The 17295-nt window shown below is 38.6% G+C and overlaps 1 protein-coding gene across 3 annotated transcripts; it reads left to right on the top strand.

Annotated features, from left to right (window-relative positions):
* The first annotated feature begins 1095 nt into the window (after positions 1-1095).
* On the top strand, positions 1096-16787 carry SIRT5 (sirtuin 5). 3 transcript variants are annotated; one of them, XM_014065264.2, is made up of 9 exons: positions 1096-1347; positions 4981-5112; positions 6418-6551; positions 9714-9939; positions 11219-11306; positions 11951-12004; positions 13157-13274; positions 15541-15656; positions 16063-16787. In XM_014065264.2, exons 2-9 carry the CDS (start codon positions 4998-5000, stop codon positions 16136-16138), a joined length of 927 nt encoding a protein of 308 aa, XP_013920739.2. In that variant the 5' UTR covers positions 1096-1347; positions 4981-4997; the 3' UTR covers positions 16139-16787. The 3 variants fall into 3 exon arrangements, with proteins under 3 accessions (XP_013920739.2, XP_087563537.1, XP_087563538.1); XM_087707411.1 differs by having other exon boundaries at positions 4984-5112; XM_087707412.1 differs by lacking the exon at positions 1096-1347 and adding an exon at positions 2753-2772.
* Positions 16788-17295: the final 508 nt, after the last annotated feature.

Here is a 17295-nt window from a genome sequence, read left to right on the forward strand (position 1 = left end):
CACACACCATCACCCATCACTGTAGGACATAAACTTACTAAAGCTCTGCAAAGCATCTTATGTAAACTAAAGACCTCAATAGCCAAAAAAATAAGTTGTCTACAACATACAATGTAAGAATTGTGATAGCTACTATGTAGGACAGACTAGAAAAAGACTAGCAGAATGCATCCAGTAATTTCAAATAGCAGTTGAATGAAAATCTTTAATCTCCGAACATATGGACAGATTCATAGTTTCAACTGGGAAACTGTGAACGTCCTAGACCAAGCTAAATCCAAAAACAGCCCAAGGTTGGCATTCAGACAAATTGGCCATCAATAGATACATAAAGATAAACCACATGTACATACCATTCAAAAAAAAAAATTCCAAAGGCTAAGGAGGAAACAAAAAGATCAGAACTATCCTCTCCAAAATCAACACTCAGATAAACAGATATTAACACCCCTCAAACAATCAAGCAGAAAACAATATCACAATACCACGGTCCAGCAGTTAAAGATACTGAGCTTATCAGCTGGGAAAGTGACAGCCGGGGTTCAAAACCTGAGTGCCATAGGACAAGGTAAGCTCCTGTTGTCCCAGCTGCTGCCCACCTGGCAGTTTGAAAACATTCAAAGCAAGTAGATAAATAGGTACCAAGAAGGTGGGAAGATAACAGCACATGACCACAGAAATGTCTTCTAAAAACACTGGTTCCTTCACAACACTTGACAAGGTTAACTTTACCTTCAACTCTTCTAGGATTGGAACCTTTCTCTGGGTGCTTCTGTGCAAACCCTAGACTGATTTCTGCATATATTTGCACCAAACATAGTTCAGCAGCTCCCTTCAACTGCCTACAACATCAAAGGATTCCAAAGGTGGCTACTTTAAGACTTGTGGACTTCAACTCCCAGAGCTCCCCACGGTGGCTGAGGAATTCTGGGAGCTGAAGTCCACCAAGTCTTAAAAGTAGCCAAGCTTGGAACGTGCTTACCTAGACCAGGGCTTCTCAAATTTGGCAACTTTAAGCTACGCGGACTTCAACTCCCAGAATTCATTAAAAAAAAAGATCCCATAAAAGCCCGGCGCTAAACCCCGCCTCGTTGGCGACGCCTGTCAGTTCGAAGCGAGAGCGACAGAGAACGTGAGACCGCCCGCCCTCTGCGCGCGCCCCCTCCCACCGCTGCCATAGTAACGGTGCAGAAGGGCCACTCGAGGGGCGACCGGCGCGCGGGGGACGTGCCGCCCTTCACGCAGGGCGCGGCGGGGGGTCGCTTTGGCGGCCGGGCCCGCTTGCCCACTTCCTGGCGGGCTGAGGTGGCGCTGGCTGGACGGGGAAGCCTGAGGTGGGGCTCGGGGGTGAGTAACGCGGCCGCTCGGTCGAGACTCGCAGTCTCGGGGAACCGGGAGCGGTGGGGTCTCCGTGGGTTTCGCCAGTTGGCTCCTTCCCCGCTTTCTGACAACCAGGTGCGGCCCGGGGCGGGGAGGAAGGTTTTGTTCCTGGCTTTTCGGCTGCCTCATTACTGGAGGAGGAAGAACCCAACTCCAGCCCCTCTTGGGCGAGTCCAGAAGTGCTGGCTGGCCTGTGTTGAGGGGGTGGGGAGGGTGGAGGCGGGCCCTGGTCTGTTTAGGCCTGCTTTATCTTTGAATAGCTATGGATATAAAGTTGTGACTGAAATCTAAAAGCCCTGCTAATCTGTGGACCTTATTTATGAAGTTCTTTCTTTGATGCATTAGCTTGAATATTCCACTCCAGACCTATTCAAGGAACGTTCTTGCTGTGGAAAATCGCTGTTTCATTAACTACTTGCATGAAGCAGGATCCATTTCCTATCTGTCTTCGTTCCTTTGCTATAGTTTCCTTGCCTACTGCCAAATCCTTGTAATAATATTTTTTATTCATGGTCACAGATAAGAGACTAGTGAGCATTTCAGAAATTCTTAACTTGGAATTATTTTTTCGCTAAAAAAGAAACATTCATTTTAAATTGTATATCAATTGATTGTACTGTAAAATCAATAAAGAAATATGGCTAAATGGAAAAAAAAACAGATTAACAGAGTTGGAAGGGACCTTGAAGGTCATCTACTCCAACCCTCCGCCCAGGCAGGAGACCCTTCACCCTTTCCAGATGGCAGGCCAGCCTCTTCTTGAAAGCTTCCAGTGCTTTGATTGTTCTCCCTGTCAGAAAATTTCTCTTTATTTCTAGGTTGAATCTCTCCTTGGTCAGTTTCCATCCATTGTTCCTTGTAATAACAACATATTTATATCCCACCTTTGTAATACAGGTAGTCCTTGACTAGCAACCATTCGTTTGGTGGTCGTTTGAAGTTACAATGGCACTTTCTCACACTTACGACCATTGCAGCATCCCCGCAGTCACGTGATTGACGTTTGGATGTTTGACAACGGACTCACATTTATGACGGTTGCAAGAGCTCGGGGGTCATGTGGTCATCTTTTGCAACCTTCTGATAAGCAAAGTCAATGGGGAAGCCAGATTCACTTAATAACCACATTACTAACTGCAGTGATTCACTTAACAACCGTGGCATGATGAGGCAAAAGTCACTTAACAAATTTTTTGCTTAGCAACTTAAATTCTGGAGTCAATTGTGGTTGTAAGTCAAGGGTTACCTGTATGTATGTACGTATGAATTGTACGTCCCTTCAAGGTGGCAAATGTACGGTTATGCTAACTAAATTTCCGGTGTTTTCCTTCTTTTCCCTCCATTAATTATATGCAGTAGGCAGAACTGAAAAAGATAGGACCCCACATAAAGGTCTGGTGAATTTAAATAGTCAATTAATCTAGTTTTTTTTAAGGTATCAGTTGTTCTTTGGGCTTCAAGGGACAGCTGCTGTCTCTACCTCCAGTCCTGTTTTATTGATTAGGAAGCTTTGAGTGGTTCAAATTGGTTTGATCAAAACATATCTCTCTGTATAATTTTCTTCTTCTTAAATTTTGTTATTTTTGGCTCTTAGAACTTCAGTTGGAACTGAATGGGATTGCAGTATTATGTTCCACTGGGCCATTACTCTCCCCACCCCATATCTCAAAACAACTCTTCCCCCTACTTGTTTTGGCAATGGGCTTTCTAACTAATAACATCAGCATTCCTAGTTAATTTTCAAAACTAAAAGAGAATGTATGAATGCCTTAATAACGGATACATTGGGTGACATCTGGTAAATCGTCTTGTAAGGATCTCTTAATTTGCTTTGAGTCACTTATGACAGCAAAGTCCCTTTGAGTCATTTATCATCATAGCAAACTTTAGTCTCCCAAAGGTGCTTTTTAAAGAGGCAGCTGGACTTTCTATTTTTTTCTTTTAAGACGTTTCGTTTTTCATCCAAGAAGCTTCTTCAGCTCTGACTGGATGATGGAGAATGCAAGGATTTATACTGCTTGCAGACATCTTCCTAAACCACTTCATAAACACATGGCACAACAAAGGAGAACAAACCCATCAGGACTAGATTCAGCAGTCCATTTGAAAGACAAAGGCCACTATTTTGAAAATAGCAGAGCCCATATTTTGGACAGAGAGGACTGCTGGTTTGAAAGAGTGGTCAAAGAGGCCATATGTGTCAAAATTGAACAGCCTTCTCTCAACAGAGAGGGAGGGATGCAACATGATCTATCTTCAGTCTGCAACACAATCCTTTCAACAGTTCCCAGAAAACTCCACACCTAATTGCACCATTCAGGTGACCCTGACAATACAGATAAACATCTAGGTGGCCTTAACAACTTGCTGTAATAAAACAAATGACCAGCTGTCTGCAAGGAGTATAAATCCTTCCATTCCCGACCATCCAGTCAGAGCTGAAAAGATTTCTTGGATAAGAAGTGAACGTCTTCAAAGAAAAATCAGAAAGTTCACTTGCCTCTTGAAAAAGCACCTTTGGGACAACCATAACCTGGATGACAGAGAATCTCCATAGGCAAAGTTAAATCTAGCTTTTGAGAGCAATTTGGCTAAATTAACTATTAGTTTTTAAACCATTTCTAAATCATGCTAAGAAAACTGCAAGGATGTGTCCATGTAAATCATCATGTAAATCATCCTGATTCAAATGTAAGTATACTAGGCATTGGTTTAAGAAAATATGCAGTAGATCTTATAGATTTATAGAAAGGTTTTCTCGAACACAATATGGATTTTAAAAAATCATGATAAAAAGAATTTTATACCAAAATAAGGGAAGATGAAAACTATGGCTGCAAAGCAAAAAAAAGTGGGCCAGTCTCTCTCTCAACCCTATTCACTTCACGGAGTTGTTCTTCTGAGGAAAAAGGAGGAAAAAAGGGTATTAGATATGCTTACCACCTTCAGTTATAAAAATAAAAGAGGAATTATTATCCCCCCCCCCAAAAAAAAACACATAGCACCAGTACACTGATAAGGCAGGAAATGTGAATAATCTTATCTGAGTTGGTAGAATGTACAGTATATTGAGATAAATATTAGCATCAGATTAAAAAAAGGTTTTATAAAAAATTAAACCTAATTTGAAGGGTAGAATTTAAAAATTAATGCTGTAAATTGCATTGAGCTAGTGTTCAGTGAATAAAATTAGACTTTTTTCTCTTCTGTGAGAAAAGATACATTTCAACAAATATGTCCAGTTTCAGGTGTTCTGTTTACTAGTGTCAGTGGTGAATAAGCCTTAAAAAGCTTCACCAACTTGTATTAGCAGGAAGGCTATGGGCAAAATGAAGAAAGAAGGATGCAATCTTTGTGGAAAATTCTATCACAGAAGAGCTAACATAAAAAGCAATGTATTATATAGTACATTTATGTGCTCAGGACTAGAATGGAATGTAACTCATAATGTATTAGGCCAATGTATTAGGGTGGTATTTACTATAGTAGTATGGTAATTATTGTGAAATATATCCAGGATAAATGCAGGCAAACACATTTTGCTTTTTTATTTTGTCAGATGGCTGACTTTTCCACTTTACTCTTTTCAATCTCACTTAGCAGAATACAGGATCCTAATGAAGCTTTTCAACCTTACCGTGAGGAACGTGGTTTCTCAAGTATATTGCGGGCTTAAATTTGCTGCAGCCAAAAAAGAAAGGGCATACTTTGAAATGTCACGACCCAGTTCAAGTAAGATGGGATTCTTTTATTTATTCAAAAGTTTAAAAATATTGCTTCTTGTATAACAAAGGAATTGTGACATCAGACATGCACAGCATGTGGACATTAAGAAGAGATGATGATGGAGATACTACAGATAATGGAATTTAATTTATTTTCTGTTATTAAAGGAACATTTTGGGTACATTTAAGGTACTTTTAAAAGTAAAAATGGCAAATGCATTAGCTTGAATTTATTACCTTGAATGAAGAGAGCAAAGAAATTGTTTTTGACCATATTAAATAAGAGGGGAGGTGATTCCTTCTCCTGGGCCACTATATCTTCCTCATAATTTCTCTATCCATTCCTCTCCCCAAAATAGCCTTTGGTTTCAAAACAATAATTGGGAGATTCATCTCCCCAAATTTGCCTGCTTCTTCCTTTCAGATCAAAAAATGAGATTTATTTATAATATAAAATCTGGATGGGGGGGGCATATTTCATACTGTATTAAACTATCCATATGAAATATCCTTGTTTCTTATTTCTCATTCAATTTTTAAAGCTAATCAAACATTTTTCTTGACTCTGGTTTGCAAGTTAACTATAGAAAGTTTCCAAAAACCAACTTTTCTCCTAGACCTTAAATTAGTGTGGGTGGCAAGCCTTTGTATCCCTTTATATGTTAAATGTAATGTTTTTTTTCCCTTTTGGATGTGCTTCATTCTTTTTCTTGTATTGTTTCTATTTTTTAATATTGTACATAACCCAATGATTTTACAGAGTTGGACCGCCTAAATTTGACAAACAAATAGCAATTAACATTAGCCCCAGAAAGAGCATTTTTAAAATGAATTGATTAGATATGCTAGATAATCACAGAACTAAGCTGTTATTTCTTTGACATATTTAGGTAAAAACAAGGAAATATCAATACAAATTGTTGAAAAGTCTGTTTCTAATTTTTAGGACATATATTCCAAGCTACATTAGATTCCTTGGATTTTACCATGTAAAATAGGTTTCATATGTATCTAATTTTGAGTATAAATTATGTATTCTCTTTTTTAGCTCCAGTTTAAACACTCAAAAGACTAATATGCAAGCACAGTTTACCAGACATATTTGCCTGTCCTCCTCCTCATAAATGTTAAGATTCATATCTAATATTTAGGCAGAGCTTATTGGATTGAATTCATTTAGGGCCACCCAGAACAGGAACTTTTATAGTTGAAAAATAATTTCACTATAAATTTTCCACACGCTAATCAAAAAGTGTGTATTAAGAACATGTTTTAAAATTGTACTAATTGCATTTTTCTTATATTTTTAAGATATCGCTGAATTTCGAGAGATATTTGCAAAAGCAAAACATATAGCAATTATCACAGGGGCTGGAATCAGTGCAGAGAGCGGTGTTCCAACTTTCCGAGGTGCAGGAGCCTTTTGGAGGAAATGGCCTGCACAAGTATGTAGTATTGGTATACTTTCAGGATGCTAAATATTATTTAAAAGTATTAATACTTTTTAAGAACCTAATATGACATGTGTTAAACAACAGTTTGCTTTGAGTCTGGTTTGATATTGTGGCCTGGCTCAGTGTTCTAAGTCAAAACCAAGTCCTTTGCTTAGAATGACATATCACTCTGTGGTAGACTTAAAATCTTGATAGTTAGCTAATCATTCAGTGTATTACTAGATGAAACACAACAGTGTAAAACAAATTATTTTCATTGGAATGCTTATATGTAGTAAATGTGAATGTAGTTCTGTTAGAATTATTAACTTTGATTAACATAATATAAAATCTTATTTTAATTGATTAGTTGGGAGGAAAAGAGTTCTCATTATTTATGAAAGACACTAACCTGGGGGTAATTTGCATAATATGCATAATAATTAAACTTGTATGCTGTGCAACTCTCAATTCAGTCAATATTCTTCATTATACAAATGATGCAAATGACAAAGTATTCAAGAATGGTAATGACACAAATGGTGTTTTCATCAATATATTTGCAAACAACACATTCTAAGAATTAGTCCATTCTAAGTGAAGCTTGTTGTATTAGGTTTGGTACATTGAGATTTCACCGAATTGACAGTATGATTTGATGAGTTATAGTAATACACCTTTTTTTTTCTTTTTGAGTCACAAATGGACTCTTTTTCTCCCCCCCCCAATATTTGTAATTTCTTTAAGACTTTCAATATCATAAAGGAAGGACAGACAATTTTAGTGTCATTGAGATTGCCTTATTTGTGTACCTGTCTACAGATTAAATTTTTCTCAGTGTATTTGTTTCTGATTTTAAGAATAGTTGATTAAGTTAAGGGCTAAAAATAATACAGTTTAAGCTATTTCAGATTTCACCATATCTACAATTTCACTGTATTTATTGAACTTTATTATGTATTTATTGAATAATGAATATTATTTATTTATTGAACCAATCTTATTTTCACACAGCTTCCACATAAGTTAGTGAAGATACCGTATTTTCACGACCATAAGCCGCACTGAAAATCCTAAAATTTTATCAAAAACCAGCAGTGCGGCTTATAACCCGGTGCGCTTTATGTGTGGAAAAAGATAGAAAATCTCTCCCTCCCGACGCTCAAACTTGAAGCTCGCAAGCATGCACACGTCCCTCGGGTCTCTCCCTTCAACCTCGCTACTTTCTCAGTCGGAGACCGGGGGGCGAGCAGAGAGCCACCCAGTTCCCAGCCCCTATAGACTGAGCTGTTCCGTCACCCCCGCCGCCGCAAGAAGGGACGGCAGAAGGGACGGCTGACCGGCTCAGCCCTTCAGGATTTGCCGGCGCCGAGCACCCCATCCGCCCCGGCAGTCGCCCTGCCTAACTCCGCTCCGCGCCCCAGCCGGCTCTGCGCTGCCGGTCAAGGGCGCGCGGGTGGCCGGTGCGGCGCCGGTCTTCCCAGCACACCACGCCGGCCGGGCAAGAGCCGGGAGAGCAGCGGAGCCCGAAGCCTCCCGCGCCAGAAATGTCCCGCTAGCCGACGCCTGCCACGTGCGCCCACCCGCCCGCCTCGGGGACCGCAACCCGGGCGCCCTGCCCGCCGCCGCCCGGTTTGGCTTCCCTGGCCGCGGCGCCCCAGGCCCCCGCGCTGGCGATCTCCCGGGGTGGCGAGGCTGCGCGGGGCCGCTCAGCGGAGGAAGGCGGCCGCCTGGCGGGAGAGGCTCGGCCGAAAGGTGCTGGGGCTGGAGCCGCAGAGCCAGGCATGCCTTCCGCCCGGGAAGTCCTGCCCCTTCATCCCCGAAGGCCGGCGCGCGGTGAGGGGGGCCGGCGTGGGGGCGAAAGTACTTTACACATGCTCCACGGTCGCCGCGCTCTCCGTCCCAGCCTTCGCCGAAGCCGGCGGGCTGCCTCCCGAAGAAGCCGCCGGAGCGTCCCAAGCCAGAAAATGCCCCAACTCGGGCAGACGGAGTTCCAAGTTGCAACCTGCGCACGTGATTCGATGAGGAACCAAGGGGAGCCGGGTCTCTGAGCGCGGCTTATAACCCGGTGCGCTTTATATGTGGAAAAAGTTTAAAAAATTAACGTTAATTGATACTGCGGCTTTTAATCCGGTGCGGCTTTTGGTCGTGAAAATACGGTAGTCCTATCTTTGAACTATATGCCATTAAGTCAGTGTAGACCCTTAGTGACCACATGAATGGATCCTCTGCCTACGTGTGATCTGTCCTCTTAAAGATCCCTTAAGTTACTCCAATAGTGCATCTATTGTGCTGTAATCTAGTCCATTTAGCTTATTGCTGATGGTCCTCTTTTTCTTTCCTTCTACCTTTCCAAGCATTATAAACTTCCGAGGAGAGCTCCTTTTAATTTGAGGATTACTCGTCTTTTGTCTCATTTTCATTCCTTGACTTTCATTACTAGAACGTCCAGTTACTTGCTTTTCCAGCTTTCAGAGTAGTAGTATAATGCAGATTGATGTTTCTTCCTCCAGTTTTAATACTATGCTCTCCTTCTTCCAATCCAATCTTCTTCAGCCAGTATTTTGCACAGAGGTTAAATAAATAAATAAATAATGAATGAATGAATGTATGTATGTATGTATGTAATGGAAAAAGGTTAGTACAACTTTAGCCTTCTTTTGTTTTCTTTTGTTTTGTTTTTTGGCTCAACCTAGTGTCAATCCATGGGTTATGACAGGAATTTACTGACTGGTTTGTCACCTGAGCCTGACATTGTCTGAATTGGTTTTTCTAAGTGTAATTAGTAAGTGAATAAGTGTCACAAAAATCTAGTTCTTGAATAGACTTTGAGAAACTGAAATGGAAGCTACTGCAATGGAGATTCTTTTGATCTAAATTCTACATTTTGTAACATCCATTATCAATAGGCTTTACAATTCTATATTTTAAATGATACTATATAAACCTTATAAAAACATGCTTTGATATAATGTGTGGTTTTCAACAAACAGGCCAAAGTTATACTAACCTTTCCCCATGATATTCATAAAGCATTTTGAGCATAGGAGTACACTGTATAAATGCAAACTGGTTTTATATCATTGCAACTTCATATAATGTTGCCAGTCTTCATAGTCAGCTATGAATATTTCTTTCTTTTAGCAAAATAATAAACCATTTTTCTTCTTACAGGAACTGGCTACCCCAGAAGCTTTTGCAAGGAATCCCTCTAGAGTGTGGGAGTTCTATCATTACCGTAGAGAACTAATGATGACTAAACAACCAAACCCCGCACACCTTGCCATAGCAGAGTGTGAGGCTAAGATAAGCAAGCAAGGCAGGAGCGTTGCGATCATCACACAAAACATTGATGAACTCCACAAAAGAGCAGGATCAAAGCATGTTTTAGAAATTCATGGTAAGAATTCACAGAAAGTGCTCATTTAACCATCTTTTATATTAATAAATCACTAGAAATAATTGCCAGTATAAATTCCACACTAAGATCTTGCGCATGATATGACTGGATTCTTTCTTTGTCTTGATTCTCCCTCAGGAGAGTACCAAAATAGCTTTTATGCTTATATTGTAAAGATTGAGAGGGAAACTTTTCCCAATATTTTAGCTTGTGAGCAAAAATAATAAGGATTTTGATTAAGGAAATAATATAGAAGAATAAGATAATACAGGTAGCCTCAATGTACGACCACAGTTGAGCCCAAAATTTCTGATGTTAAGCAAGAAATTTGTTGAGTGAGTTTTGCCCAATTTTATGACCTTTATTGTCACAATTGTTAGGTGAATCGCTGAAATTGTTAAATTAGTGTCAAAGTTGTTAGGAGAATCTGGCTTCCCCATTGACTTTGCTTGTCAGAAGATCACATGACTATGATAGCCAAATAGCCAGATAGTGTAACCGTCATAAACATGAATCAGTTGCCAAGCATCTGAATTTTGATCACATAACCATGGGGATGCTGCAATTGTTGTAAGTGTAAAAAATGGTCATAAGTCACTTTTTCAGTGCTGTTGTAACTTTGGTCACTAAATGAACTGTCAAGGACTATCTATATTACTCCTTTCCCAACACCACTGCTCAAATAAATAGGCAATGTTACTGCTGAAAACAATTGTTTCCTTTAATATATAAGCTGAATATAAAATGTGGATTATAAATTAACATCTGACAATAGAGGGTAAGAATTACATATATAAACTCATGTTTCAAGGATTATACACATAACAGAATATACAGAACCATTGGGGATCCTTTTATTCTCTCTGAAGCCCATTATTCCTGTCATACCTCCAGCAGATCTTGAAGGGAGCCATTTCAGCAAGAAAGGGAAATGGGCAATATGGTAGCTCTAGAAATATGCATCAACATTACATATACCCAAATTACAAGTATGCAGGAACTTAAAACATCTCAGTAAGGCAAGCATTTTTAATATCTGGAAATATAAACCCAAAAATAATTAGCTATTTACCATTCCTTTTGTAGTAGTAATTTTATAACTTGTTCATGATGGCCCTTACATTCCATTTTTCAAAATATTACAATTAACTTTGATTTTGTTGTATGTTGAAATTGTTACTTCTCATTTTTATAGGATGTATCATGTTCCTGTTGTTTTACCACAAATAAAAGTTTAAAAATTAATATTGAAATCTGATATTATTGCTTAATGTCACAGGTAGCCTATTCAAAACACGATGCACCAGTTGTAGAAACGTGGTGGAGAATTACAACAGTCCAATCTGTCCTGCTTTAGCTGGAAAAGGGTAATTATTTGTGCCATGATAGTCACAGTTTTTATCAGTGAAGAATGTTAGAAATACAGGATACCATTAAATAGGAAGGCAAGCTATACTGTATGTACCTAGAGGGGGCAAGCTGCTACTCTGCATAGCTCCCTATGTCATATATGTAGGATTTTACTGTTGCTGCTAAGTAGAATTGTTAGTGGCTTTATTAGTAATTTTGGGGCACTATTCCAAGAACAGTTGGGGAATATAAATTTCTGCTTGAGCATTTACACAGGTAAGCAGTTACGAGGACTGTGCAAATACTGATATTTTGCTGAATTACTTCCTTAATTTTTAAAATTTCAAGAAAATTATATCTCAAAAAATAAGATATCTAAAATAGGGAAAAGGAAAGGAAAAAGGAAAAGGAAATGTGCAAAATATAGTATTCATTTCCCATTAGAGTAAAACTTTTCCTTGTTGTTGCCAATTAAGCCTATTTCTTAAAATCATTGTTGCTTTTTTCAAACTAGGGTTCAAGACAAAAAAAATGTGCATGTCGTCGGATATCTCACTAAAATAAGATCAAAACTGAAGATTTTTTAGTATCTGGAAGAATATGATACTTATTTGGTACTTTATTATAGTAAAATGTATGTTATTATTGTTAACAATTCTAGTGCTCCAGATCCTGAAATGGAAGAAGTTACTATTCCTGTGGGAGATCTCCCTCGGTAAGTTTTGATCTCATGCCAGTTTTCTAAAATAAATAAATAAAAATACTCTGTGTGTGTGTGTTTATCCATGATACTATGATTTGCCCTACAAGATCTGTGTTTCAGTTGAATGACCACAAGTTTGCAGCTTTCATATTCATTACCGCAATGTTCAGAGAGGGAACAGAATTATACATGCTGCCGCCTCTGTTCTGTAAGAAAATTTGTTGGACAGCATAAAAGAATACACATGATGTACACTCTTGTTTAAACAATCAGAAAACATTTGCATTGACATTAAAACGCTTTGTACTTGAAAGTATTAGTAGCATCTAACTTAGTGTCACGCTTGTGATAAAAATAATCCATCAGTGATAGAGATCTCTTTTCCAGGATTTCTCCCTTTATTCCTGCTCCCTACTTCTAAATTGGCTTGGGAATGGATGCCTCAAGCTTCCAGGCAAAGTAGAATTGTCTCAAACCTCCCTCTCAGTTTTTCTAAGGAATGCCTTCCACCATTTGTGGATACCTACAGGGCTCCTGACATCTGTATCATAAGCTGCATTTCTGAGTATATTTATATTTAATTCAGTGACCCTTAATTTGAAATGCAGTTGCTTAGAATTCAGCTGCTATTCTTGTTCTGTTCATTCTAAGAAGTTTTAGGGTTAGAATTTTATCAAATAAAATATAAATGAAATCACATTTGTATTTAGGCTATCGTAGATCAAAATGATGAGTTTCATATTAATATTATAAAAGTTCAACCTTTTGTTGTATGACTTATCTACGCCAAGTATTATTTTTTTTGTCCCAGTAGTTTTTAGCAGCATTATAGGTATAATTTTCTCTATTTTAAAATCCAAAAACTTAGATTTGGTTCATTGGCTGGAATATTTATTTGCATAACAACAATATCAAGATTGGTGAAATATTTTGAATAATTTATTTGGATTAAATATGCTGTATAAAGTATGAAGATTTTCCTAATGGATTTTTCTAGAATTCAAATAATATACAATAATTTTGCACTGAAGTTGATACATGTGCAACGTATTCTAAAGTATAGTGATTACCTCTTTTAAACTGCTTTACTAATCTTTCTGCTTTGCTTGAATTGTGTGTGTATGTGTGTATATATATAATTTCTCCATATTTGGGGGGAGACAGATGCGAACTCTGCAAAGGCCTCTTGCGACCTCATGTTGTATGGTTTGGAGAAACTCTGGATTCTAATATCCTTACAGAGGTTGAAAAAGAACTTGAGATATGTGATCTTTGTTTGGTGGTGAGTAGTTTTTTTAAACTTACTTGTTTTTCTTACTTGATTAACTTTGTATCCCACTTTTAATTCAGGAGTTAAATATCTGTATACATTGTACTCCCTCCTTCTGTTTTCCCTTCCACTAAACTTTGAGACAGGCTGGGCCAAAAGAGAACTCAAGGAGTTTTCATGACTGAAAGACAAGTAGGACCCGAGTCCAACATTTTAACTACTGCACCTGTTTCATGCTGTGTTAGGACATTTAACTAAGTAAAAATGTATATAGTTTTTAGGAGAGAAATCTCTCAATAAATATTCATTGACAACAATATGCATGTAGTCCTTGATTCTCCAGTGCACTGCTCGGAGAGTCCAATGCTGGGTTAACACAGCCTATCTGCCCTTGGACTGAGTGGTGTTTTTAGTTGACCACGCCTCCCTTTGCCTCTGCATGCTCAGTTCGAAAACTCAGTCCGCCCGTTAGGACTGTTTTGGGAGAGCTCCAGTCTAAGGTCAGATAGGCTGGAAAGTTTCCCACTTTGGACCACGTTTGAATTCTCACATTAAAGAAGATTATCTCTGTAACAAGAACTGTCAGGATTGAGGTTTGTGTCGCTTTAAGAGGGCAACCGGGCTTCCCTGCAGCTGCTGGTCGCAAGCTTACAACAGTTCATTGCAGCATCCCCTTAGTCATATGATTAAAATTTGGATGCTGGGCAACTGGTTCATATTTATGACGGGTGCAGTGTCCTGGAGTTATTGTGACCTTCTTACAAGTAAAGTCAATGGGGAAGCCAGATTCACTTAACAACCGGATTACTAACTTAACAGCTGCAGTGATTCACTTAACAGCTGTGAGAAGAAAGGTCATAAAATGGAGCAAAACTTACTTAACAAATGTTTCATTTAGCAACAGAAATTTCGGGCTCTATTCTTGTCATAAGTGGAGGACTTACCTGTAGATGATACACAGCTTTCTTCTGGATTGTTTTTCATTTTTCCAACCTAATAACCAGCCCTGGGTTTTTCTGCTCCAGCCCAGCTTGATTATGTGTCATCAAGTCATTGTCAACTCTTAGCACCCATAGAATTTTCTCTGTGGTGATCTGTCCCTTTCCTGGGATTTCAGGTCTTCCAGCAGGGCACCCATCACCACTGCCTGCTGGTTTACTTCTTCTTCTCTTTCCTTTCATGTTTCTCAGGGTTAGAGCTTTCTCCAAACATTTAGGTCATATATCCAAAGTATTTGGGGCCTGGTCATTTTGTGCCTTGAATGAGAATTCTGGGTTGATTTGTTTGATAATCCATTTTATTGTTTTCTTGGTTGTCCACAATACTCTCATGAATCTTTTCCAACACCAATGATCAAAAGTGTCAATTTAGGATTCCCCCCCCCCCCCAAATCAGCCATGGTTGCTTAAAAGCTGATTCAGGAGTGGGCAAAGGTGACATTTATTAAGAGATTTATTAAGAGAGAGAGCCATTTGTCCATAATGGTATAGGATCTCCTGCCATGGATATGGGGTTGGATTAAAAGACCTCCAAGGTCCCTTCCAATCCTATTGTTCTATGTTTAAGAAATATTACTAAGTTGAGGCATCCCAAAATTAACATTGCATAGGTCAATATTGTCAAATTTTATTAATTATAATTAAATTATAATTTCTTATAGTCAATGATGGCCAGTTACATGCAGTGGTTTAAAGCACTAGGCGAGAATATTGTCAGTTCGAGTCCCATTTTAGGCACAAAGCCAGCTTGCTAACCTTGGGCCAGTAAATCGTAGAAGAAAGCAGTAGCAAACTATTTCCATAATCCAAAACCCACACCAAAAAAGCTGTGTGGGTTTATCCAGGGAGTTTCCAGGGTCAAAAATGACCCAGACACACAGGTGCACACACAAATTGGTGGGCAAAAATAATTGTATAAACTGATTTGATATTTGTGTTAACATACTAAAATTTACTGTACTGGGCTGCGAGGGTAACTTTGAGGAAGACAAGTAAGAGCTGTAGCCGAGGCAATGGTCAGATAGGAAACATTTGAGTGCAAAGCAGGAATGGCATTTGAGAAATGGCTTGTAGATCTGTGGCCGAAAACTTTTATTACCATTTGTTTAATCCTAATGCCGCATTCCTAAGGTTGGGGTAAACCTTCCTAGTTTAAAAGAGATTGAGAGAGCAAATATTTGCTTCAGGCAAAGTTAGAGGGCAAGCCAGGTGAATGCTTTATTAGTTTTGTCAACCTGTTGTTCACTTTGATGCAGCCATGTTTTGTTTCTCTTTCACAGATTGGAACTTCTTCTGTAGTATATCCTGCTGCTATGTTTGCTCCTCAGGTATCTGCCAGGGGAGTGCCAGTTGCAGAATTCAACATGCAAAGCACTCCGGCAACGGATAAGTTCAGGTAACACCTTTTGTTGTTATGGTGACGTCCTGTTTTTTGCAGTAATGCAAATAGAATTGGAAGGATTTATCAATGCTTGTTAGAAAGACAAGGTCACCTAGTTTACAGTAGTTTGTTATGTCTTCTTAGCAACACAGTAGAACTTAGTGGAAAAAACAAATGTAGATCAAAGATAAATGAATAAGAAAAACCTTAGTGGTCTCTCTTTTAATAGACTTCTTATAAGGGATCAGACGCCTCTCTCCAAAGATTGCCTGGTTTTTTGATTGAGTTTTGATATAATAGCCAAAATGCAATTATAATAGGTACTGCTGCAGCAACTCCATAAATGGTTTAAATTAATAAGATATATACTGTGTGTATAATTTATTGAAAAACAATTTAAATCCCAAATTTTCTCTTTCAGATTCCATTTCAAAGGTCCTTGTGGTACTACGCTGCCCCCAGCACTTGCCTCTGAAGAAACTGAGACCACCTCTTGAATATTTATGAGAAGTAAGAAAGAAAAAGAAAACTATAATTGCCCATTTCACTAATGGTGCAGATGTGTGGTTCTCCTGTGGAAAACGCCTTGCCTGAAACTGAACAATGGAAAGTCAAGATTACAGTGAACAAAATAAATCATGATTCTCAGATGACAAGAATGAGGAGTGGAAAAGGATGATGGACAAAGACGTGAAAAGTAGTTATCACTGTTGGGAAAAAAAAATCATGTGAATTGAAAGTATAAATATACAAACTGCCCAAATATGGTGAAAAAGAGATTGGTACTCTTAGAGTTTCAGATTGTATCTTTGATAAATGGCAAGCAAAAAGAGAATGTTACAATTATTCATATTTCACAAAATTATTTTCTGAAAACGGGGGTAAAACTGAAAATGTTAAGAATAAGCTAGCTTTTAATAGAGCCTACACTCCAGTAATTTGCAGGAAATCAATAAACAAAAGTATTCTCTGTTACGAGTTGAAGTGCTCAAGAGTGTAAGCAATATAAAAATAGTAGATTAATAGCTTCAATTTACATATGGTTGCCTCCTTCCAGAGTTGAATGAATGTATGTATGAACTTTATTACAGCTTTAATTCTTTGCTGTTCTAAGGCACTAAAATAAATCAATGCCTTTTTAATTGATTAATATTGTTTTGTTGATACAAAGTGAGGCTATATTATGTTAGCAGGTAGCATACAGTAGACTGATTTTATTCTGCCCTCCCTTATTAGAAAACACATTGAAGGGGAATGAGCTTGATATACAAACACTCTTAAAGCAGAAGTAGCAATCTTTTATCTGCATCACTTAATAGGTTCCATTTGATAATTTAATATTTAGACTTTGGATTGATTAAAAGGAAAACAATGCTTATCAGAAGTCTGCTTTTGCTACAGGAAAGAGCGGAGTGGTAATGTTTTGCAGCCCCTGGTTACTTGTGAAAAAGCTGCTGTGGAATGTGGAAAACAATCCTCCTCTTAGGATGCTCCGCTGGTTTCGGCCACAGTGAGCCATTCTGAATGCCTGTAAAGTCATGCATTTTTATGGAGATGCCATTAGCCACGGTTGTTCCCCTCCCCTTTTCAGCAATCATTTTGGCTGGGTGAACTGGAAAGAAAGTCTATTTCACAAATCCTAAAGTTGCAATGG

This window comes from Thamnophis sirtalis, unplaced genomic scaffold (genome assembly GCF_051295495.1).
Source record: "Thamnophis sirtalis isolate CommonGarterSnake01/CBP01778 unplaced genomic scaffold, rThaSir2_p1.2 scaffold_2, whole genome shotgun sequence".
NCBI lineage: Eukaryota > Metazoa > Chordata > Lepidosauria > Squamata > Natricidae > Thamnophis > Thamnophis sirtalis.

Coding starts and splice junctions, on each gene's coding strand:
- SIRT5 (XM_014065264.2), top strand. CDS start 4,998: ATGAAGCTTTTCAACCTTACCGTGAGGAACGTGGTTTCTCAAGTATAT. Junction 6,552..9,713: donor GGAGGAAATGGCCTGCACAA/GTATGTAGTATT, acceptor TTCTTCTTACAG/GAACTGGCTACCCCAGAAGC. Junction 15,657..16,062: donor CCGGCAACGGATAAGTTCAG/GTAACACCTTTT, acceptor TTTCTCTTTCAG/ATTCCATTTCAAAGGTCCTT.